Genomic DNA, 21403 nt, shown 5'->3' with positions numbered 1-21403 from the left:
ATATAGACTTATCCTCTGTTTAGCTATGTATGAATGTTTTGTGTTATAAAAACAGACTAAATTAAAAAATTCCCTTCTTGCCAGCTCATTCTGTAGCTTTAACAAATCCTATGAACCAACTACATAGTTATTTATAGTTTATAAAGTACTTCCCACATAACTATCTCCTGTAGTCCTCACAATAATTTCATAAAGTGAATAATATTTGTTAACCTTGTGTTATGACAATGATAGATTAAGAGACTTTCTCAGAATCTTACAACTCTTAGTTGTAGGGCTTAGTCTCAGATACTTTTGCCTCTAAATCTTACCATTCCCAATACATTGCAAATAATAGTAAACATGATTAAGTGAATATTTTTCCAGCTTTATGGACATTGGGAAAAGCACATGTAAAGTTTATAAAAAGTGTTAGAACTCCTTTGTAGTTGTAAAATATCATCAACAAATCAGATATGGGCATAAAATGCCTATCAGATAAAAAAAATAACACAGTCTATGGGATGATGTTGAAATCCTCCATAAATAGCATACCACCATTTTAGTATCTTTTGCAAATTAATTTGTTGGTGTCCCCAGGATACACTTCATTTCTTAATGAAAATTATATTTACACTTACTTCTTCAGTACTGAGCACACTATGTAGAGCAAAGTAGGCTGCATTTCCCACTATTTCTTTTTTTTTAAACTACTTACCAAGTTATATAGTGTTAGATAAAGGGTAAATAATTGAGCTGGGTCCTGACGCTGTTATTCCTGAGACTCGGTGTGATAAACCTTAATGGACCTATGACAACGTGTATAAAGTGCCAGTAAATGAGAGATGAATAAGCAGGAAGCAAAGATGCTGCTGCCTCTGCAACTCCTTCCATAGCCTCTGTGTCTGCAGCTCCACTGGTGCTGTTGTTTCTGCTGCTGCCGGGTTTTCTGCCTCTGTGTCACACTTCAGTAAGCTATTTGAGGGAGTTGATATTGTGTGTGTGCATATTTAATATGTATAAGTAAATGTAAACATATGTTCTCAACATCCCCCAAAACCTGATTTCAAGTTGAAAATCTTTAGTCAAAAATGCATTTAAGTACACCTAGCCTACCAAACATATACCTTAACCTAGCCTACTTTAGATATGCATAGAACACTTTACCTTTAACCAACAGTTGGACAAAGTCATCTAACATAAAACCTAAATTGCAATAAAGTTGAATATCTCATGTTATTTGTTGAATACTATACTGCAAGTAAAAAACAGAATGATTGCATTAGGTACTGTGGTGGTTTGAATGAGAATGGCCCCCATAGGATCATATGTTTGATACTTGTTCTCAGTTGGTGGAACTGTTTGGAAAGGATTCAGAGGTGTGGCCTTGTTGGAGGAGTTGTGTCACTGGGAGATGGCTTTGAAGGTCTCTCTGCCTCCTGGTTGTATCTTAAGATAGTAGCTTTCAGCTACTGCTCCAGTGCCATGCTTGCATGCCTGCTGCTACATTCCTCACCATGATGGTTATGGACTCTAACTCTCTGAAACTGTAAGCCCCAAATATTCTTTCTTGTATAACTTTGGTCATGATGTTTAATCATGATAACAGAAAAGTAACCCAGACAGGTACTGTACCCTTTCCACCATTGTAAAATTGAAAAATCTTAAGTCAAACCACAATAAATCACAGATCATCTGTACACATATATGTACAAAACTTCAAGTTGTAAACTATTGCATAAGTTAAAACCAGGACTTAGATCTGGAATACCAAATTTGGAAAGGACTTTAAAGGCTACAAGTTCAGTGAACTGCCGTGGCACACACCTTTAATCCCAGCACTTGGAAGGCAGAGGCAGGTGGATCTCTGTGAGTTCGAGGCCAGCCTGGTCTACAGAGCGAGATCCAGGACAGGCACCAAAACTACACAGAGAAACCCTGTCTTGGAAAAACAAACAAAACAAAACAAAAAGGTTACAAGTTCAATCCCCCTCTTCTTTCTAATGATTTAAAATTTTCAGCAAGAGATTATCTTGCTTCTGCTTTTGAACCCTCTGTAATGGCAAATTCATCCTTTTCTTTATAGTGAGCTTATCTTTTTTTAGATGCATTTGACTGCCAAAATTTCTAAGTAATGTGCTCACACCTTCCTACCTGTTACTTTCACTCTGTAGTTGGCAGTTTTCTTCCTGGAGTGATATTGAACAAGAAGAGCAAACCTCACTACTCCTCTACATAAGAGGCCTCCAGATATTTACAAATGGGTCATCTCTTTCTCCCAACTCTTTTCCTCCTAACTTTCCATAGTTTCACACCCTGAGCTGGAGAGATGGCTGAGTGCTTAAGAACACAGGCTGCTTTTCAAGGGGACCCAGATTCTATTCCCAGCACCCACATGGTGGCTCACAGCCATCTGTAACTCCAGTTTCAGAAGATCCAGTGCCGTCTTCTGGCCTCTACAGGTACCATGCACACATGTAGTACACAGACACATTATAGGCAAAGCATTCATACATATGTAATTTTTTTTTAAAAAAAAAGCTTTCTCTCCTTGTTGTTTTGAAATGAGACTATATACCTGTAGCACATTCAGAGTTACAGATCTAATTTGAGCATAAGGACCTATCTCTGTTGTATTCTGACCGACACAAAGTAGAGCATACAGGACTGTCTTCTTTATTCTAAGTACTAATGAGACTGAACATGATGATACTCTAAATCTGAGATACTTCAGAAGATTGCACATTTGAAGCTAGTGTAAACTACATATTGAGACCTCATCTCAACAAACAGAAAGCCAAGTACTAACCAGGTTGGTGATGGTAATTGTGGAACATTATTTATTTCATGACATTAGGTCTACATTTGTCTTCCTAGAAGTATGACATGGTAATAAGGGAACCACTAAACTGTTCAAGAAGCATTAGCCAGAATTCTAAGGAGTATCAGCTTCTTCTTTGTTATGGCTCACTTTTGGAAGCTGTTAGAAAAAGTAAGCTTTGGCCGGGCGGTGGTGGTGCACGCCTTTAATCCCAGCACTCGGGAGGCAAAGCCAGGCTGATCTCTGTGAGTTTGAGGCCAGCCTGCGCTACCAAGTGAGTTCCAGGAAAAGGTGCAAAACTACACAGAGAAATGCTGTCTCGAAAAACCAAAAAAAGAAAAAAAAAAGAAAGAAAGAAAAGAAAAAGTAAGCTTTGTATATGTTGAAGTTTATTAGGCCCATTGATAGGGCAAAGGGGTTTGTGTCCTCTCGGCATTTCCATGATCTAGCTGGCTTTGCTTGTTGAAGAAAATGTTGATGTTCTCAGGGAGTCTTCTCTTAGTATGCACACACAGAGATGCATGGTTTGTTATAAAGCAAGTGGGGGAGATATGCTTCCTCTTGTTTGCTCACATCTGCTATGTAGAGGAAACAGGATTGGCTGGTTTGCTGTCCTTCCTTCTGGAGCATCATCCCAGAGGAATATTAATCTCATTCTTGTCTCCAAATGAAGTATATAAATTAAGAGGCTCTGGAGACAGAGAATCAACTGAGAGGCACTAAGAATACCAGCTAATGGAAGTAGCTCATCAGTTGTGCATCCTGCACCAGTTCCTTGACTATTTTGAACAGGTGTTTTATTTCCAACTTTTACATCTTGAGCTCTGTATATACTTGCATGGAATTATGTTTTATCCAAAACCAAGGGGATTGTCCTTTCTTAGTGGGTTTTCAGAAGTATGCTTGATGCATCTTTGTTTTCCAGGTTCATTTTCTAAGAGAATATCCCTTCTTTCCTAGTCCTTTGGACCGCTTCCTTCCTCACCTCTTTACATTTGTATATACATTCAAACCTGTTGTTTCTTATATATTTTCCAAGCTTTATGAATGTTTGAAACATGGTGCCTATGAGCATTCTACATTTAATCTAGCCGATCTTATTCAATATCCAGATTGAGTTACCTCACCATGTGTAAGCATGTTAGAAGCATTTCAGGGTTTCCTTCCTTCATTTTTATTGGGGTAGGACAGCACAGAGATGGAAAGTACTATAGTTAAACATAGTTGGAGGGATGCTGGAGATATGGCTCAGTGATCAAGAGCGCTTGCTATTTTTGCAGAGGAACTGCTTTCGATCCCCAGTACCTATATCAGGTAGTTCAGAACTACCTGTAACTCTAGTTCCAGAGGATCCAACACCTTCTTCTGACCTCCACAGGTACCCATGCACATGTTGATAAACTATACACACACACATGCACACACACACACACACACACACACACACACACACACACACACACACACACAAAATCAATAAAAGTAAGATGATTCTGTGGTTAAGAACACATACTATTTATTTTTGGAGAGGGCCCAAGTTTGCTTCCCAGCATTCATATTGGGTGGCTCAGACCTGCCTGTGACTCCAGCTCCAGAGAATCTGATGCTTCTGGACTCTGCAGGAATCTACACATAACCCACACACATACACATAATTGAAAATAAATCTTTAATAAATAAACAAATGGCCTAAATATCACTTCTTACACTAAGGAGATTTTTTAAAAATAAAAATAAATAAAACAAAAATAAGGTTTTGTTTTTTTTTAAAAAAAGAATATTTTTTGGGTTCAAATTCTGATCTTTCTAATGAAAAGAAGTTAATTGACCTTTCTTGGTATTACTTCCTTAGTAGTAAAAAGAGATAATAATATTATTAATATGATAAATATTCAGCAAGATAGTATCAGTAAAATACTTAGTATATTAACTGGCATATGGTGAACACTTTAATGAAAGCTATACAACGTTAAGAATTAATAGTAATATATGTTACAGTTTACAGCTGATTTTTATAATATCATATGCCCAATATCATTTGCTCAAGCTTTCCTGCCTTCAGAAGTGGTCAAGGTGATGTTTTATAACATTTAGAAAAATGCTTCCAAAGCCCTGTTGATATTTCACATATCTTTCTCTTAAAATTTTCCAGAAATACATGCAAGTATAGTGGAACATGCATATAATCCTAGCACTTGGGAGCCTGAGAAAGTGGATTGTGAGTTCAAGGCAAGCCTGAGCTACATTTCAAGTTTGAGGCTATATAGTGAAATCTTGTCTCAGAAAAAAAAAACTTTTCAAAAAATATCAAAGGCTTTTTATCCTATATGTCTGCAATGTCCAATACAATGTACACTAATCCCAATCAGTGTGATTTCATTTTAAAGTAATTTCCCCCTTACAAAATCTGTATCTAAATATATTCAAATTATGGGGATAAGGTTTTAAAATATGTATGGTAGAGTTTATTTCATAATCCTTATTAATAGGTTTTTGTGACTTTTGGCTTTTCTGGCTTTATTTGGTTAGTTGGAAACTGTTTATATTCAATATCTGCATAGGAACAAATATAGAAAATATTTGTATTTATTTCTATGAGTATAAGACTTCAGTTGTACTTGCGGTACTTGTTGTAAGGTACCTTCCAACTCTGAGATACTCTAATAGCAAAAACATGTATTGAAATGCATTGTTTTTCCTAATAGTGTAGCCCAGTATTAGTACTTAAAGATCTCACCATAGGATTTTAATTGTCTTCTCTCCACACCTTTTCTTTACAGATGGAGAAATTAATATACAGAGAAGCTGACTTGTCAGAGGTCAGAGCAAGGTTTAGGTGGATCCAGGAATAAGTCCCAAGCCTCTTCTCTCCTTGCTTAGTGTTTAGTCCATTGACTATGCAGCCTAGTGGTAAGTATTCATTTATGCATCCTAGCAGGAGGTAGAATTAAGGAGACCTAACAAAGAGTGAATTTAAGAAATTCCTTGTTACTAACTAAATTTATTATCCTTTTCCATTTAGTTTATTTTTTAAATTTGGCGTATGTAGGCGGAAGTTTCTCTCCCACCTGCCTATTCCCAAATGCCCAGCAGCCGCTTCCCAAATAATTGACTCAGAGGCTTAATATTACTTATAAATTTAATATTTAATTTAAAATTTATAATAATATTTAATATTACTTATAAATGTTTGACCAATAGTTCTGGCCCATTACTTATACTTATACTTAAATTAACCCTTAATTCTTATCTATGTTTAGCCATGTGTCTGGGTACCTTTTCTCAGTTCAGCATTCTCGTCTTGCTTTCTCTGTTTGGTTTGGCTTTTTGAGATAGGGTTTTTCTGTGTTGGCTCAGCTGGTGACTCCTTGACTCTGTCCTCCTTCTTCCCAGCATTCTCAGTTTGGATTTCCTGCCTAGCTTCCTGCTCAGCTACCGGCCAATCAGTGTTTTATTAAACCAATTTGAGTGACAAATCTTTACAGTGTACAAGGGGATTATTTCACCCCAGGGGTATGCATCTGCCTGTGGGTTTGTGAGTGCAGGCGCCTATGGAAGTCAGGGCATTGGATGCCCTGAAGCTGGAGTTACAGAAGGTATAGCCACCTGACATGGGTGTTAGGAACCAAAGTCTTGTCTTCTACAAGAGCAGTATGTGCTTTTTATGGCTAAGCCACCTCTCTAGTCTCCCTTTCCTTTTTCTTTATACCCATAATGTCATTTTTTGTTATTAACATGAATTTTCCAAGTTTTGCTTCTTAAATAGCTAAAACTATTTCTCTGTTTGGCCAGACTAAAGATTATTAAGAATGAAAAGAAAAACCTAAACTGTAATTAATTAATTGTCTGTGTGAGCACATTGCTAAGTTTTTTCTTTTGTTTTTATTGTTGTTGTTGTGGTTTTTGGTTTTTGTTTGTTTGTTTTGTTTTGTTTCGTTTTTTGTTTTTTGAGACAAGGTTTCACTTTGTAGCCCAGGCTGGCCTGGTGATCTCTCCCTTTTCTAGACCAAAAAGTGGATACCATGTTAATTTTTGAGTCCTCATTACCTAGCATAAGACTGGGACTTATGTAGTCAGTGAATTTTTAATTTAAGCATTAATGAGTAGAATTTCAATAAGGAAATAGCAGACACTTTCGAGAGTTATTTTGAAAATAGTAAGTTGGAAATTGAATTTAAATATCAAATTGAATGACAGAATATTAAGGATTCACTGCTCTTCTATCCATTTATTCATTTCATTGACTCAGATGTATGAGATATTATAGAGGATATGGCATAATCTGTGCTGATTAGTAGTTCATAATCAAGATAGAAACATGTTCTTAGACACAAATTTGTACAAAGAAAATGTATCCATCACTACTTTGTCAATGCCCAAAATGTTCTTTGGGTTTTTTGTTTGTTGGTTGGTTTGGTTTAATTTGGCTTTTTGAGATAGGATTTTTCTGTGTAGTCTCAGCTGTCCTGGAACTTGCTCTGTAGATCAGGCTGGCCTCAAACTCACAAAGATTTTCCTGCCTCTGCCTCCCAAGTGTTCTTTAGTTCTTAATTAAAGAAAATCCCAAGGTTTTAGTAGGATCTTAGTAGTTTACCTAGTTCCTCCCTTGTCCAACCCATAGATTCCTTTTCAGCTTTGAAATATTTCCCTCTGTTGGGTAATAAGTGCTCACCCAGTCTTTCTACTTGCTGATTTTAAGGTATGAATAACCACAGGGCAAGTCTCATAACCTAAAAGTTTCTGACATTTACCTTCTTGCAGTGAATATTCTTTAAGATGCCTCAAATCATTTGAGCTGGCTTTTGGGAAGCTATTCCCCATACTGGGTTGCCTTGTACAGCATTAATACAAAGGGAGAAGCTAAGTCCTACCTCAACTTGATATGCCATGGTTTGTTGACACCCATGGTAGGCCTGCCTCTTTCTGAACAGAAACAGGGGAGGAGTGGATGGGAGTGGTGAAGGGAGGTGGGAGGGAGGGAGAAAGGAGAGAAGGGAGGGGAATCTGGTTGGGATATAAAATAAATTTTAAAAAATTAATTTTAAAAAGATGCCTCAAATAAGAGCCTAGGGAGATGGCTCAGCAGTTAAGAGCACTTGTTGCTCTTCCAAAGGACTGCAGTTTGAATCCCAAACCCATGTCATGTGTCTCACAGCCACCTGTAACTCCAGATCCAGGGGATCTGATGCTCTCTTTTGACCTCCATAGGAACCCACATACACATGTGTACAGATCACACACACACACACACTCATGCACTACTGTATGCACATGCATACACACATACATATAAATAAATAGTAAAATCTTAAAGAAAATGCCAAGAGCCATGATATAAGAACAGTAGATGGCAATTAATATTCAAAGTATAGCCCACCAGGAAGAAAACTCTTTGATGGGAAACCTCGTTTAGGCAAGGCCACAAGGCTACAAACTCTGGAATATCAATTGTTTCTGTCTGTAATTATACATGTGCTATCGCAATTTTTCCCTATCGGCTATGGGGAAACCCCCACTGCCTGTATTGTAGTGTGATTTTCTCATGTATACATCCTGATCTATTGGGAATCTTTACCTGTAGATTGTCTAGAAGATGACTCCTCCTTAAGCTGTATTGTCCACTTGATATCAATAATGTTAGTTTATACAGAGTTTTGATGGATAAAAATAAATACAAAGAAATGCTACACAAGTCAGGGATTGCTAAGTCTCTGAGAGTTGTTTTATATCATAGCTCAGGTTGACATAGGAAAATAGTTGATTTTCCCCAGCTGCCAAGATAGCTGTATACTATTAGCTAATACAAAGCTTCAAAGTAGCTTTAGATTAGACCAGATGTCTTGCTAATGGTTTTTAAGATAAATTATTCCCAGGAAAAGCAGTCCAGTTCACAAAGACATGATGGCTAGCTGTCTGATTTGTTGAACCAAGGTTAAAGGTGCAAAGCAACCTAATTGCTGCACCAGTTTCTCTTGCTAGGTCTGGCTTATAACCTAGGACAGTGATTAACTCTCTGCACAATTCCTAACTTCAGTTTTATGATACTGGTATGTAACCTAAAGACTCAAAGTTCAGCCAACTAACTGTTTTTTATGTTGGGAACTGAAATTGCATGGGTGACATGGAGCAATTAACCAAGGTCTAGAAACAAAAATGACTTTCACTCAGTTACACCACAAGGGAAGATTTTCCAACTGACCAGGGCTACAGAGAACAACCTGACTTCATAGCCTGAAAAGGAGTTGCAAGTTTCTCTCTTTATGGTCTAAAGTTAGACACAGGATAGAAAATTATATTTTAAGATTTAAAATGCTTTCAGTGTCACTGTGCCTTGGAGAGTGCCTAGTGAGCTCATATTAAGAGATTTAAGGTAATCCTGAGTCCCAACCAAAGCATTTTAGACACATCTCTCTATATAAACAATCCTAGTCTGAGATAGACCAGCATTCTATGACTGTTAATCACAAAATGTTAGTTTAAAATGTTTATTTCACTCAGAAGTATAGGATATAGTATACAATTTCCTTATTTTTCTTAGACTCCTTAATAGTTTAGTTTTGTAACTTCTTTAAAATCCTTTATAAGACTATCTCTCTGGATAGGTAACAAAATGACTGGTTCTTTCTTTGCAGCTCCAAGTTACAGACCACCAATTAGAGAGTTGAGATTTATTGCATTGAGTTGAGATGACTCTGTTTTTTATCATTTACTTAAGAAATGGAAAGTGACCTTCAAATGTAACTCCTATTGCCTGAAAGAGTCTGTTGAGTATATATAGCTAGGAAGAACAAAGAGATTCAGATTCACCATGAGAGAATAAAGAGAGAAACCATCAAAATAGGTGTGTGTGTGTGTGTGTGTGTGTGTGTGTGTGTGTGTGTGTGTGTGTGTTTCCTAAATCCCTCAGATAGAAAAGTCTAGTTTACACCAACATTGTGGTTTTCTTTCAAACCCTGTGCTGCCTCTAATTAAAAAAAAAAAAAGATTTTTTTTAAATCCCTGGTGAGCACACCATAGAATATAAACTGGAGTAAGGGTCTTTATCTGCTTTATTCAGTGATAAATATCAATGTTTAGAGTAGTGACTGATAAATAGTAGATAATAAATATTCATTGGATGAATAAACCTACATAAACAGAGTTATGTTGTTGGTTGTTTTGCTCTTTTTGGAAAGCCCACCACCCACCTCCCAAATAAATCTTTCATGGAGGCTTATTCTTAATTACAAATGCCCAGCCTTAGCTTGGCTTGTTGTTTGCTAGCTTTCCTTAACTTTAAATTATCCCATCTACCTTTTGCCTCTGGGCTTTTCCCATTCTCTTCTGTAAATCTTACTCTTACTCTGTGGCTTGCTGTGTAGCTGGGTAGCTGGTCCCTGGACTCCTCCTCCTTCTCTGGCTCTTCTTCTTCTCCAGATTTCTCCTTCTGTTTAGCCTTTCTGCCTTCCAGCCCCACCTGTTTCTCTCTACTGACTTGCTATTGGCCATTAAGCTCTTTATTAGACCATCGGATGTTACTTAGACAGGCAAAGTTAAGCAAATGCAACATAAACAAAAGTAGCACACCTTAAGGTTATAGGTATTATTTCTATTTTTCTTATTCTTTGACAGTTTCATGTATGTATATAATTAATTTTAGTTATTTTCACCCCTTTTACCCTTGCTGTTCTGCTGAATTCTTTCTTTTTCTCAAGAAGTCCCCCTCCTACTTCCATGTCTTTTGTGCTTGTATGATCATAAGCAAGGGGTTATTTACTGTAGTATGAGCAACTTTCCACTGAAGAAAATGACACTTCCCTCACCAGCAGCCATTAACTGCCAGTAGTCCCTTAGGTAAAGAGTGGGGCCTTAGGAACCCTTCCTCCATCCATGATGCAATGTTGACTGGCCCAATATTGGCTGATGTTGTACAGGTCACCACAGCTGCTGTGGGCTCATCAGTGCATTGGCTCTTAAGACTTTTTTCACAGCACACTTTCTCATCATCTGGCTCTTATATTCTTTCTGCCAACTCTTCAGAAATGTTCCCTGAGTCTTGGAAGGGATGATGTAGATGTCCAGTTTAGGGTAGAGCACGGTCACTTTTTCTTGGCATGTTGACCAATTTTCAGTCTCTTCATTAACTGTTTCCAGCACCAGTAAATCTGACAAAATTTGAGAACAGCACCAATCTGTGGGTATAAGCACTTCTAACTAGAAGGCAATTTGATAACTTGTCCATTTAGCAAAACAATAGTAGCAAGTTCCCCTTTAGGGCCTATGAACCTCCCTAGTCATGGGTTCTTTAGTAGGTTTACAGTACCAGGCATGGGTTCCCTTCTGTGGATTGAGCCTCAAATCTGAAAGCCACTGCATCACTCTCTTGGCAGGTCACTACTTTAGCTTGCAGGGTTCACAGCTGGGTAAAACTTGTTGAATGCTTTTTTCCCCAGCAGCCTGCATGGCACCTTCTGACACCATAAGAGCTAGCCAGCAAAAAGGAAGCTTCTAGCTCGGTTCCAGCTTGATTTCTCTGTGTTCTGTAAGTGTGTGGTTACATCGACACAGTTTTCCCATCAAGTTCTGATGGGCATCCAAGAACAGTGGCAAAAATCTGTATTGTTCTAGGGGTTTTAGGGGTCTCCTGACCAATAACTAGTAGGGAGGTATCCCTCTAGGTATTATTTCAATTTATCTGTGGATTAACTTTTTTTTTGTAGAATGTTATTGTATATTTATCTTTCCTTGCTCTTGCCCAACCAATCCTCCTCCTCTCCGCACTGTTAATCTTACTGCATCCTAATTTTTCACCTTTAAAAAGATACTGATAATACCTGATATGATATATATGAGACAATTATACTGGCCTAGTATATGTGTATAGTAGATGTTAGTTGAATCTGAAATGAAATTAATATAAAAATCTCTAAGCCTTCCTTCATCTCAAGCAAGTTAATGGTCTTGTAACTAATGAATTGAGGATTGAATTTACTATAGGTAGGGCTTTCTGTGAGTCAGGCTCTGAAAGGATGTGGACAACTAGCCCACCTGAGTATTTTCATATACTGACTACTGTGTTAGGTTCCACAGCATACGTCCTAAGATCCTGTGTAGCTTGTTTTATGAAAAGGGTATTGGAGAAAGGTTGTTACCTCTGGCCAGCTGTCTCAGGTTCTGGTTCAGTCTGGATATTCTCTCTGGAACTCCTATGCTGCTCCTGTTAACAGTTCCCTGGCAGACAGTTAATGTTAATCAGCTGGTGACTTTGGCAGCCTGCTTACTGCAGGAACAGTTACGGTTCACACACCTCTGGATCCATTAGTAGACATTTGCTGGTGTGTACAGAAAACACTGGTCAGTGAGTAAGGGAGTTGGCAGAAACATCTTAGAGCAATACCACAGCAACCCTAGTTGTTCTTCTGTCTACTATATTCTCTTCATCCACTCATGTAGATGCAGCTTCTAATCTGCCATCTTACCTGGTTGTTGTTAATTTGAACCTTTAAATCATTATAGGAAGCTCAGCTTGCTTTCTCCCTTTTTAAAAATGTAATCTTCTCTTATATATTACATCCCGACTCTCCTCTCCAGTCCCTCCTCTGTGTTCCTTCAGAAAGGGGCAAGCCTCCCAGGAATATCAACCAAACATGGCATATCAGGTTGCATAAGACCAGGCACTTCCCATCACATTAAGGCTGGATGGATGAGGCAACCCAGTAGGAGAAGGGTTCAAAAGCAGGCAAAAGAGTCAGAGACAGCCCCCATTAGGAGTAACCACAAGAAGACCAAGCTACACAACCATAACATATTCAGAGGATATGTTAGATCACTTCAGATTGTCTCACCTAGGTCAGACCCGTGCAGGCTCCTTGTTGGTTCAGTTTCTGGGAGCCCCGGGGAGCCCTGATTAGTTGATTCTGTGGGTTTCCTTGTAGTGTCCTTGACCCCTCTGGTTCTTATAATCCTTCCTCCCCCTCTTCCACAGGATTCCCCAAGCTCCCCCTCGTGTTTGGCTGTGGGTCTCTGCATCTGCTCCTATCAGTTGCAGGATGAAGCCTCTGTAATGACGATTATGCTAGGTTCCTGTCTACAAGTATAACAAAGTATCATTAGGAATCATTTTGTTGACTATTTTCCCCCCTGCCAGTTGTGTTTGGTTCTATCCTAGGTCTCTGGGTTGTCTAGCCTATGGTTACTGGCCCTTCAGCAGTATCAGGGATAGGCTCCCTCTCATGACATGGGTCTCAAGCTGGACCAGTGATTGGTTGGCCACTCCCACAATTTCTGCTCCACCTTCACCACAGCACATATTATATGCAGGACAAATTTTAGGTCAAAGGATTTTGTGCCTGGCTTAGTGTCCCAGTCCCTCCACTGAAAGTCTTGCCTGTTTACAGGAGATGGCTGGTTTAGGCTCCGTATCCTCCCCTACCCCCCTTACGAGGAATCTTAGCTAGGGTCACCCTTGTAGATTCCTAGGAGTTTGCATTGCACTAGGTTTTTACCTTGCTCTCAAAATGCCCCCCCCCCACATTCCAGTTGTCTCTTCCTGTACTCTCTCCGTCTTTCTGCCACCTGATCTGTTCCCATCCCCACTCACCCTCAGTCCACCTGAGATAGCAATTCTGTTTTCCCTTCCCAGAGGGATCCATGCCTCCCAATTGAGCCCTCCTTGTTACTTAGCCTCTCTGGGTCTGTGCATGATTATCCTTTACTTTCCAGCTAATATCCACTTATAAGTGAATACATACCATGTTTGTTTTTCTGGGTCTGGATTACCTCACTCAGGATGATTTTTTTCTAGTTCCATCCATTTGCCTGAAAATTTCATGATGTTATTTTTTTAACAGCTAAGTAATATTCCATTGTGTAAATGTACCACATTTTCTTTATCCATTCTTTGGTTGAGGGGCATCTAGGTTGTTTCCAGTTTCTGGCTATTACACATAAAGCTGCTGTGAACATAGTTGAGCAATTGGTAGGATGAAGCATCCTATGGGTATATGCCCAGGAGTGGTATAGCTGGCTCTTGAGATAGATTGATTTCCAATTTTCTGAGAAACTGCCATATTGATTTCCAAAGTGACTGTACAAGTTTGCACTCCACCAGCAATGGAGGAGTGTTTCCCTTGTTCTACCTCTTCGCCAGCAAGAGCTGTCACTTCTGTTTTTAATCTTAGCCATTCTGACAAGTTTAAGATGGAATCTCAGTCATTTTGATTTGCATTTCTCTGATGGCTAAAGATGTTGAGTATTTAAGTGTTTCTCAGCCATTTGAGATTCCTCTGTTGAGAATTCTCTATTTAGATCTGTTCCCCATTTTGTAATTGGATTATTTGGTTTGTTGATATCTAGTTTCTTGAGTTCTTTATATATTTTAGAAATTAACCCTCAGTCAGATGTGGAGTTGGTAAAAATCGTTTTCCATTCTGTAGGCTGCCGTTTTGTCCTATTGATGGTTTCCTTTGCCTTACAGAAGCTTTTCAGTTTCAGGAGGTCCTGTTTATTAATTGTCAGTCTTAATGCCTGAGGCGTTATTGATGTTCTGTTCAGGAAGAGGAAGTTTTCTCCTGTGCCAGTGTGTTCAAGGATGTTCCCCACTTTCTCTTCTATCACATTCAGTGTGTCTGCTTTTATGTTGAGGTCTTTGATCCACCTGGACTTGAGTTTTGTGCGGGGTGATAGAGATGAGTCTACATGCAGACATCCAGTTAGACCAGCACCATTTGTTGAAGATGCTTTCTTTTTTCCATTGTTTATTTCTTGCTTTTTTATTTAAAAAAACAAAACAAAACAAACAGTTGTCCATAGGTGTGTGGATTTACATCTGGGTCTTCAGTTTGATTCCATTGATCAACTTATCTGTTTTTATACCATTACCATGTGATTTTTATTATTATAGTTCTGTAGTACAGCTTGAAATCAAGGATAGTGATACCTCCAGAAGGTCTTTTATTGTACAGGATTGTTTTAGCTCTCCTGGGTTTTTTGGTTTGTTTTTCTATATGAAGTTGAGTATTGTTCTTCCAAGGTCTGTAAAGAATTATGTTGGAATCTTGATGGGGATTGTGTTGAATCTGTAGATTGCTTTTGGTAAGATGGCCATTTTTACTCTATTAATCCTAGTGATCCATGAGCTTGGAAAATCTGTTACCTTCTTCAATTTCTTTTTTCAAACACTTGAAGTTCTTGTCATACAGGTCTTTGATTTGCTTGGTTAGAGTTATGCCAAGATGTTTTCTATTGACTATTGTGAAGGATGTTGTATTCCTAGTTTCTTTCTCGGCCAGTTTGTCATTTGTATATAGGAGGGTTATTGATTTTTATTTTTTAGTTAATCTTGTATCCAGACAATTCACTGAAACTGTTTATCCGCTGTAGGAGTTCCCTGGCAGAATTTTTTGGGCCACTTATGTATACTATAATATCATCTGCAAATAATGATACTTTGACTTCTTCCTTTCCAATTTGTATCCCCTTGATCTCCTTTAGTTGACTAATTGCTCTAGCTAGAACTTCAAGTACTATATTGAATAAAATATAAAATAAAAAAAGTAGTGGAGAGAGTGGACAGCCTTGTCTTGTTCCAGATTTTAGTGGAATTGCTGCTGGGAGCCAGCTCTAGCAGTGGCCAGGTCCCAGAAAGGAGATAAAAAGTTGGCAAGGGAGGACTGAGTCAGGCCATTGGTTGGTCTGGGAGAACCTTATAGCCTGACTGACTAGCAGTCAAAATGTTTGTTTATACAGAATTCAGTAAGAAGGGATAGATTCATGTTGTTCCAAAACGTAGATCTTATCATTTCTGTTCTTGGACACGTGTTAAACTTCCTCTTGCATATCTTTTAGTTGTTGATAAACCATAACAGAACAGACTTTTCTTTTACAGTCATTTTTACTCATCAACCACATAACCCAACTTTTAGGCAGCTCTTGTGGTTTTAAGGACACTAGACAGAAAAATCTCGGGCAGATTGCTGTGTCCCAAGCAGTGTATTATTAACTCTTAATGGTCAGAGTTCCAAGAAAAATCTTCAGGCCAAAGCTGCTGCATTTATTATTCAATTTCTGGCACAATATAGTGTTTATACTTCATCTCTTTATAGAATTTATTTATATGTCTAATCCTGACGTTCTTTTGTTCCTTGGTCATGTGACACCACAGTGAATCTACATGAGCTAACTTTTCTATGAAAGGGAGGTCCTGACACCTCATTCTTTTATCATCTTTCCACACCGTTCTTTGTCCATCATTATAAATCCCTGTGTAGGGCAGAGTTAACTTCAGCTAATCTAATTTTGTTGTTGTATATGCCGCATAATCAGAGTGTATAGTGGGAAGAGGCTTGTAATCTGATCTGTGGCCAACTCTGCTAGCCTATCAAATCTTGTTGACCTTTTAAAGTTTACTTTGTTTTGATTCTCTTGTTCCTGAGTAAGTGCAGGGGCAGATGTTTTAAAAATATCTCAGAGCCTCATAAAGTGACCTCTGGCTTCTTTATGTGTATCACAGCCTCCAAGGTGTAAGGAAGACCTTCATCTAGATAAGGATATCTCCCTGAAAGTGGGTAGGATAGTGTGCTCAGGACTTTCCTGCGGAAGCTTACAGGCAATACTCCTGGAAGAAGGCATAAATGATTGATAAGAAATTTCCCATCAATCCATCAATCCAATATCCCCTAGTTGTACAAATATTAAAAGCGCCTCCCCCGCAAGCATGCAACATGCAGAGATCAAAACCAAAAGTGGCATGGTGGCCATCATGAGGCTCAGCTTTGCTGGATCTTTGTCAAGCAGCTGAGCTGGCTTTATGACTTTTGCCATTCCCATCAGATATGGCTGTGCCAAATTGCTTTGGAGTTTCTCTCCATTTAATTTGATGTTGGCAATCAGCTTCCTGTAAATTGCCTTTATTATGTTTAGTTATGTCCCTTGTATTCCTGATCTCTCCAAGACTTTTTTTTTGGTTTTTTTTTTTTTTTTTTTTTTTTTTTGTTTTGTTTTGTTTTTTTTTTTTTTTTTGTTTTTCCGAGACAGGGTTTCTCTGTGTAGCTTTGCACCTTTCCTGGAACTCACTTGGTAGCCCAGGCTGGCCTCGAACTCACAGAGATCCGCCTGGCTCTGCCTCCCGAGTGCTGGGATTAAAGGCGTGCGCCACCACCGCCCGGCTAAGACTTTTATCATGAAGAAGTGTTGGATTTTGTCAAGGGCTTTTTCAGTATCTAATGAGATGATCATGTGGTTTATTTTCTTACACTTTGTTTATATGGCAGGTTACTTTGACAGATTTTCATATATTGAACCATCCTGCATTTCTGGGATGAAACCTATTTGATCATAGTGGATAATCTTTTTGATGTGTTCTTGGATTTGGTTTGTGAGTATTTTTGCATCAATGTTCATGTGCAATATTAGTGTGTAATTCTCTTTTTTTTTTTGTTGAGTCTTTGTGAGGTTTGGTTATCAGGGTGACTGGCCTCATAAAATGAATTTGGCAATGCTCCTTCTGTTTCTATTTTATAGAATAATTTGAGGAGTATTGGTATTAGCTCTTCTTTGAAAGTCTGGTAGAATTCTGTGCTAAAAACATCTGTCCCTGGGCATTTTTTGATTGGGAGACTTTTAATGACTGCTTCTGTTTCCTTAGGAGTTATAGGTCTGTTTAAATTGTTTATCAGATTTTTTATTTAACTTTGGTAAATGTTATCTATCAAGAAAATTGTCCATTTCTTTTAGGTTTTCCAATTTTGTGGAATACAGATTTTTGAAGTATGACCTAATCATTCCTTGAATTTCCTCAGTGTCTGTTGTTATATCCCCCCCTTTTTTTCTGATTTTGGTAATTTGGATATTTTCTCTGCCTTTTAGTTAGTTTGGATAAAGGTTTGTCTATCTTGTTGATATTCTCAAAGAACCAACTCTTTGTTTCATTGATTCTTTGTATTGTTCTTTTTGTGCCTATTTTATTAATTTCAGCCCTCGGTATGATTCTTTCCTGCTGTCTATTGTTGTTGGATGTGTTTGCTTCTTTTTGTTCTAGAGCTTTCAGGTTTGCTGTTAAGTTGCTAGTGATAGCTCTCTAATTTCTTTATGAATGCACTTAGTGTTATGAACTTTACTGTTAACACCGATTTCAGTGTGTCCCATAAGCTTGGGTAGGTTGTGCACTCATTTTCATTGAATTCTAGGAAATTTTTCATTTCTTATTTCTGCCTTGACTCAGTAGTCATTCAGTAGAGAGTTGCTCAGTTTCCGTAAATTTGTAGGCTTTCTGTTATTTCTCTTGTTGAAATCCAGTTTTAATCCTTGGTGGTCTGATAGAATACAAGGGGTTATTTCAGTTTTCTTGTATCTCTTGAGGCTTGTTTGTGACTGAGTATGTGGTCAGTTTTGGAGAATGTTCCATGAGGTACTGAGAAGGTATATTCTTTTTTGTTTGGGTGAAATGTTCTATAGATATCTGTTAGGTCCATTGAGTCATAATGTCTGTTAGCTCCATTATTTCTGTTTAGTTTTTGTCGGGATGACCTGTCTACTGGTGAGAGTGGGGTATTGAAGACTCCCGCTATTAACGTATGGGGTTCGATGTGTGATTTAAACTTCAGTATTGTTTCTTTTACAGATGTGGATGCCCTTGCTTTGGGGACATAGATATTTCAGAATTGAGACATCATCTTGGTGGATTTTTCCTTTGATGAATATGAAGTATCCTTCCCCGTCTCTTTTGATTAATTGTGGTTGGAAGTTTATTTTGTTAGATACTAGAATGGCTATACCAGCTTGCTTCTTGGGTCCATTTGCTTGGAAAATCTTTTTCCTCCCTTTACTCTGAGGTAATGTCTGTCTTTGAAGTTGAGGTGTTTCTTGTATTCAGCAGAAGGATGGATCCTGTTTTTGCATCCATTCTGTTAGCCTGTGTCTTTTTATTGGGAAATTTAGTCCATTGATATTGAGATTAATGACCAATGATTGTTAATTCCTGTTAATTTGTTGTTGATGATGGTGTGTGAGTGAGTGTGTGTAGTTTTGCTGGTGTGAGATTATTTTGTGTGTTTTCATGGGTGTAGTTAACCTCCTTGGGTTGGAGTTTTCTTTCTGTAGGGCTGGATTTGTGGATAGATATTGTTTAAATTTGACTTTGTCGTAGAATATCTTGTTTTCTCAGTCTGTGGTGATTGAAAGTTTGCTGGGTATACTAGTCTAGATTGGTAGCTGTGGTCTCTTAGAGTCTGCAAGACATCTGTCCAGGCCCTTCTGGCTTTTAGAGTCTCCATTGAGAAGTCAGGTGTAATTCTAATAGGTCGGCCATAATATGTTACTGGACCTTTTCCCTTTGCATCTTTTAATATTCTTTCTTTGTTTTGTATATTTACTGTCTTATTATGTGACAGGGGGACTTTCTTTTTCTGCTCCAATCTATTTGGTGTTCTATAAGCTTCTTTTACTTTGGTAGGCATCTCCTTCTTTAGGTTAGGACATTTTTCTTCTATGATTTTGTTGAAGATATTTTCTGGACCTTTGAGCAGGGTATCTTCTCCTTTTATTCCTATTATTCTCAGGTTTGGTCTTTCTATAGTGTCTCAGATTTCCTGGATGTTTTGTGTCAAGAACTTTTTAGATTCAATATTTTCTTTGACCAGTGTATCAGGTTCTTCTATTGTATCATCTACGACTGAGCTTCTCTCTTCGCTCTCTTGTATTCTGTTGGTGATGCTTGCATCTATAGTTCCTTTTCACTTACCTAGGTTTTCCCTCTCTAGGATTCCCTCAATTTGTTGCTTTATTTCTTTATTGCTTTTATTGCTTTATTGCTTCTATTTCCATTTTCAGGTCTTGAACAGTTTTATTCATTTCCTTTAACTATTTGTTTTTCATTAGCTTTCTTTAAGAGATTTGTTCATTTCCTTCCATTGTTTGTGTTTTCCTGGTTTTCTTTAAGGGATTTAAAATCCATTACTTCCAATTGTTTGTTTGTGTTTTCTAGAGTTTAAGGTATTTATTCATTTTTCTCTTAAAGGAACTCTGTCATCTTCATAAAGTTGGTTTTAAGGTCGTTTTCTTGTGCTTCGGCTGTGTTGGGATAGTCAGGTGTTTCTGTAGCAGGATGACTGGGCTTTGGTGGCACCACATTGCCGTGACTGTTGTTATGTTCTTACACTGGTGTCTAAGCATCTGGGTTTGAGATGAATATAGGTCTAGGAGCCAGTTTCTGAGTTTGTTTTTGTTGGGTGGGTGTTTTGTTCCTTGGTTTCTGTTTCCTCTTTGGTCTTCTGGTCTTTGTGATCTGTATTTCTGGTGGCCAACATGACCTGTGGTCTAGCAGGAAGTCTCTGTAGAGTTGGCAGCTAGACTTCTGGTAGTTAGCCTGGCATGCATGGCCTTTGGTCCAGGGATCTCTGTTCTTCTGACTGATGTGGCCTGCACTTAAGCATTGGGTATTCACCCTTGTAGGGGCTGCAGGTGTGTTTGTGCACGTTTGGGCTCAGAACTCAGACAGCAGGTGGGGCTCTCACCTGTTCTGGCTGGTGTGGCCTGTACCTGAGCAGTGGATATCTGCCAGAGGTGGGGTAGGGTCGGGGCAGTAGCAGCAGTGGGCGGTAGGGTGGGAAGGGGTGTTTGCCAGGTGACTCTTTGGGATCTGAACCAAGGGCATGGGAGGGTTCCAAGTGCAGGTGAGGCTCTTACCTGTTCTGGCCTGAACCATGAGCATTGGATGTCTGCCAGTGTTTGTTTTTTCCTTTTTATTCAGTCTAGGAAACCAGTCCATGGAATGGTGCCACCCACATTTGTTGCTGGTGATGGAGAGTCTTCTCACCTTAACCCAATCTAGAAACTAGAAAGACATTCCTAATATTTTAAGTGATCTTAGATCTAATTAAGTTGACAATAACAACCATTGACAGTCTATCCCTTACCAACTTGACATCCAACCAAATATATTACTTTAAGCCTGTTCCATAGGCTCATGGCAATCTGATAAGGCAGAATGCATTCTGTCCAACTTCAAAAAAATCCCCAAGTCTTTAACAGATCTGAAGCTGTTCAAAGAGGTAAATGTAGTCTTTTCTGAGATTTATACAATCTCTTAACTGTGAATGCCTATAAACAGCTTATATACTTCCAATATGCAGTGGCACAGAGTAAACACTCCCATTCCAAAAGGAGAGAATGGGAGCATACCAAAGAAAGAGCCAACTAAAGCAAGCCTGAACCAAGGGACGATACCAAATCCTGAAATTCTTGTCTTCTTCTGTTATTAGAAACAATGCTGAACCTTTTCAAAGAAAACCTTTTTTTCTATATTTGTATTATTTCCTTAGAATGAAAACTCCCAGGTCCATTTCTTTATTAATGCATGCTGCCTCAAGTATTGAATCTTGTATTTTCTTTTTTCATGACTTATCCTTATCTCTTTCTATAACAGTAGACTGGAATGGTGTGAGAAAACATAAATATGGTCACCTGTCAGAGTCTGCATTTCAGTATCAAGGTAAGAATAAACTACTTAGCATGAAAAATTACATTCAATATCTTGCCATAAAACAGTTATTCTTAGACATCTGCATTTACAATTAATTCATTGGTTAAATCAAAAGCGTGTATTACCATTTATAGAGGTATTTGTCA

General features: G+C 38.3%; 1 protein-coding gene across 10 annotated transcripts in view; it reads left to right on the top strand.

Moving 5' to 3' along the window:
* Scmh1 (Scm polycomb group protein homolog 1) overlaps positions 1–21403 on the top strand; it is a 161561-nt gene that overhangs the window by 31312 nt on the left and 108846 nt on the right. For 3 of the 10 annotated variants that reach the window (XM_052717974.1, XM_052717967.1, XM_052717968.1), the window contains exons 1-2: positions 5694–5710; positions 21201–21266. Coding sequence is in view for 3 of the 10 variants with exons in the window: in XM_052717965.1 (XP_052573925.1) it covers positions 5698–5710; positions 21201–21266 (79 nt within the window). In the remaining 7 variants the exon portion in view is untranslated. Of the gene's footprint in view, positions 1–2286; positions 2442–5580; positions 5711–21200; positions 21267–21403 lie in introns of those variants that run through there. The other 7 variants (XM_052717966.1, XM_052717964.1, XM_052717972.1 and 4 more) reach the window with 5 other exon arrangements.

This window comes from Peromyscus californicus, unplaced genomic scaffold (genome assembly GCF_007827085.1).
Source record: "Peromyscus californicus insignis strain IS unplaced genomic scaffold, ASM782708v3 Scaffold_5__1_contigs__length_169319896, whole genome shotgun sequence".
NCBI classification, from domain to species: domain Eukaryota; kingdom Metazoa; phylum Chordata; class Mammalia; order Rodentia; family Cricetidae; genus Peromyscus; species Peromyscus californicus.
This window is presented reverse-complemented; position numbering and strand designations above follow the sequence as displayed.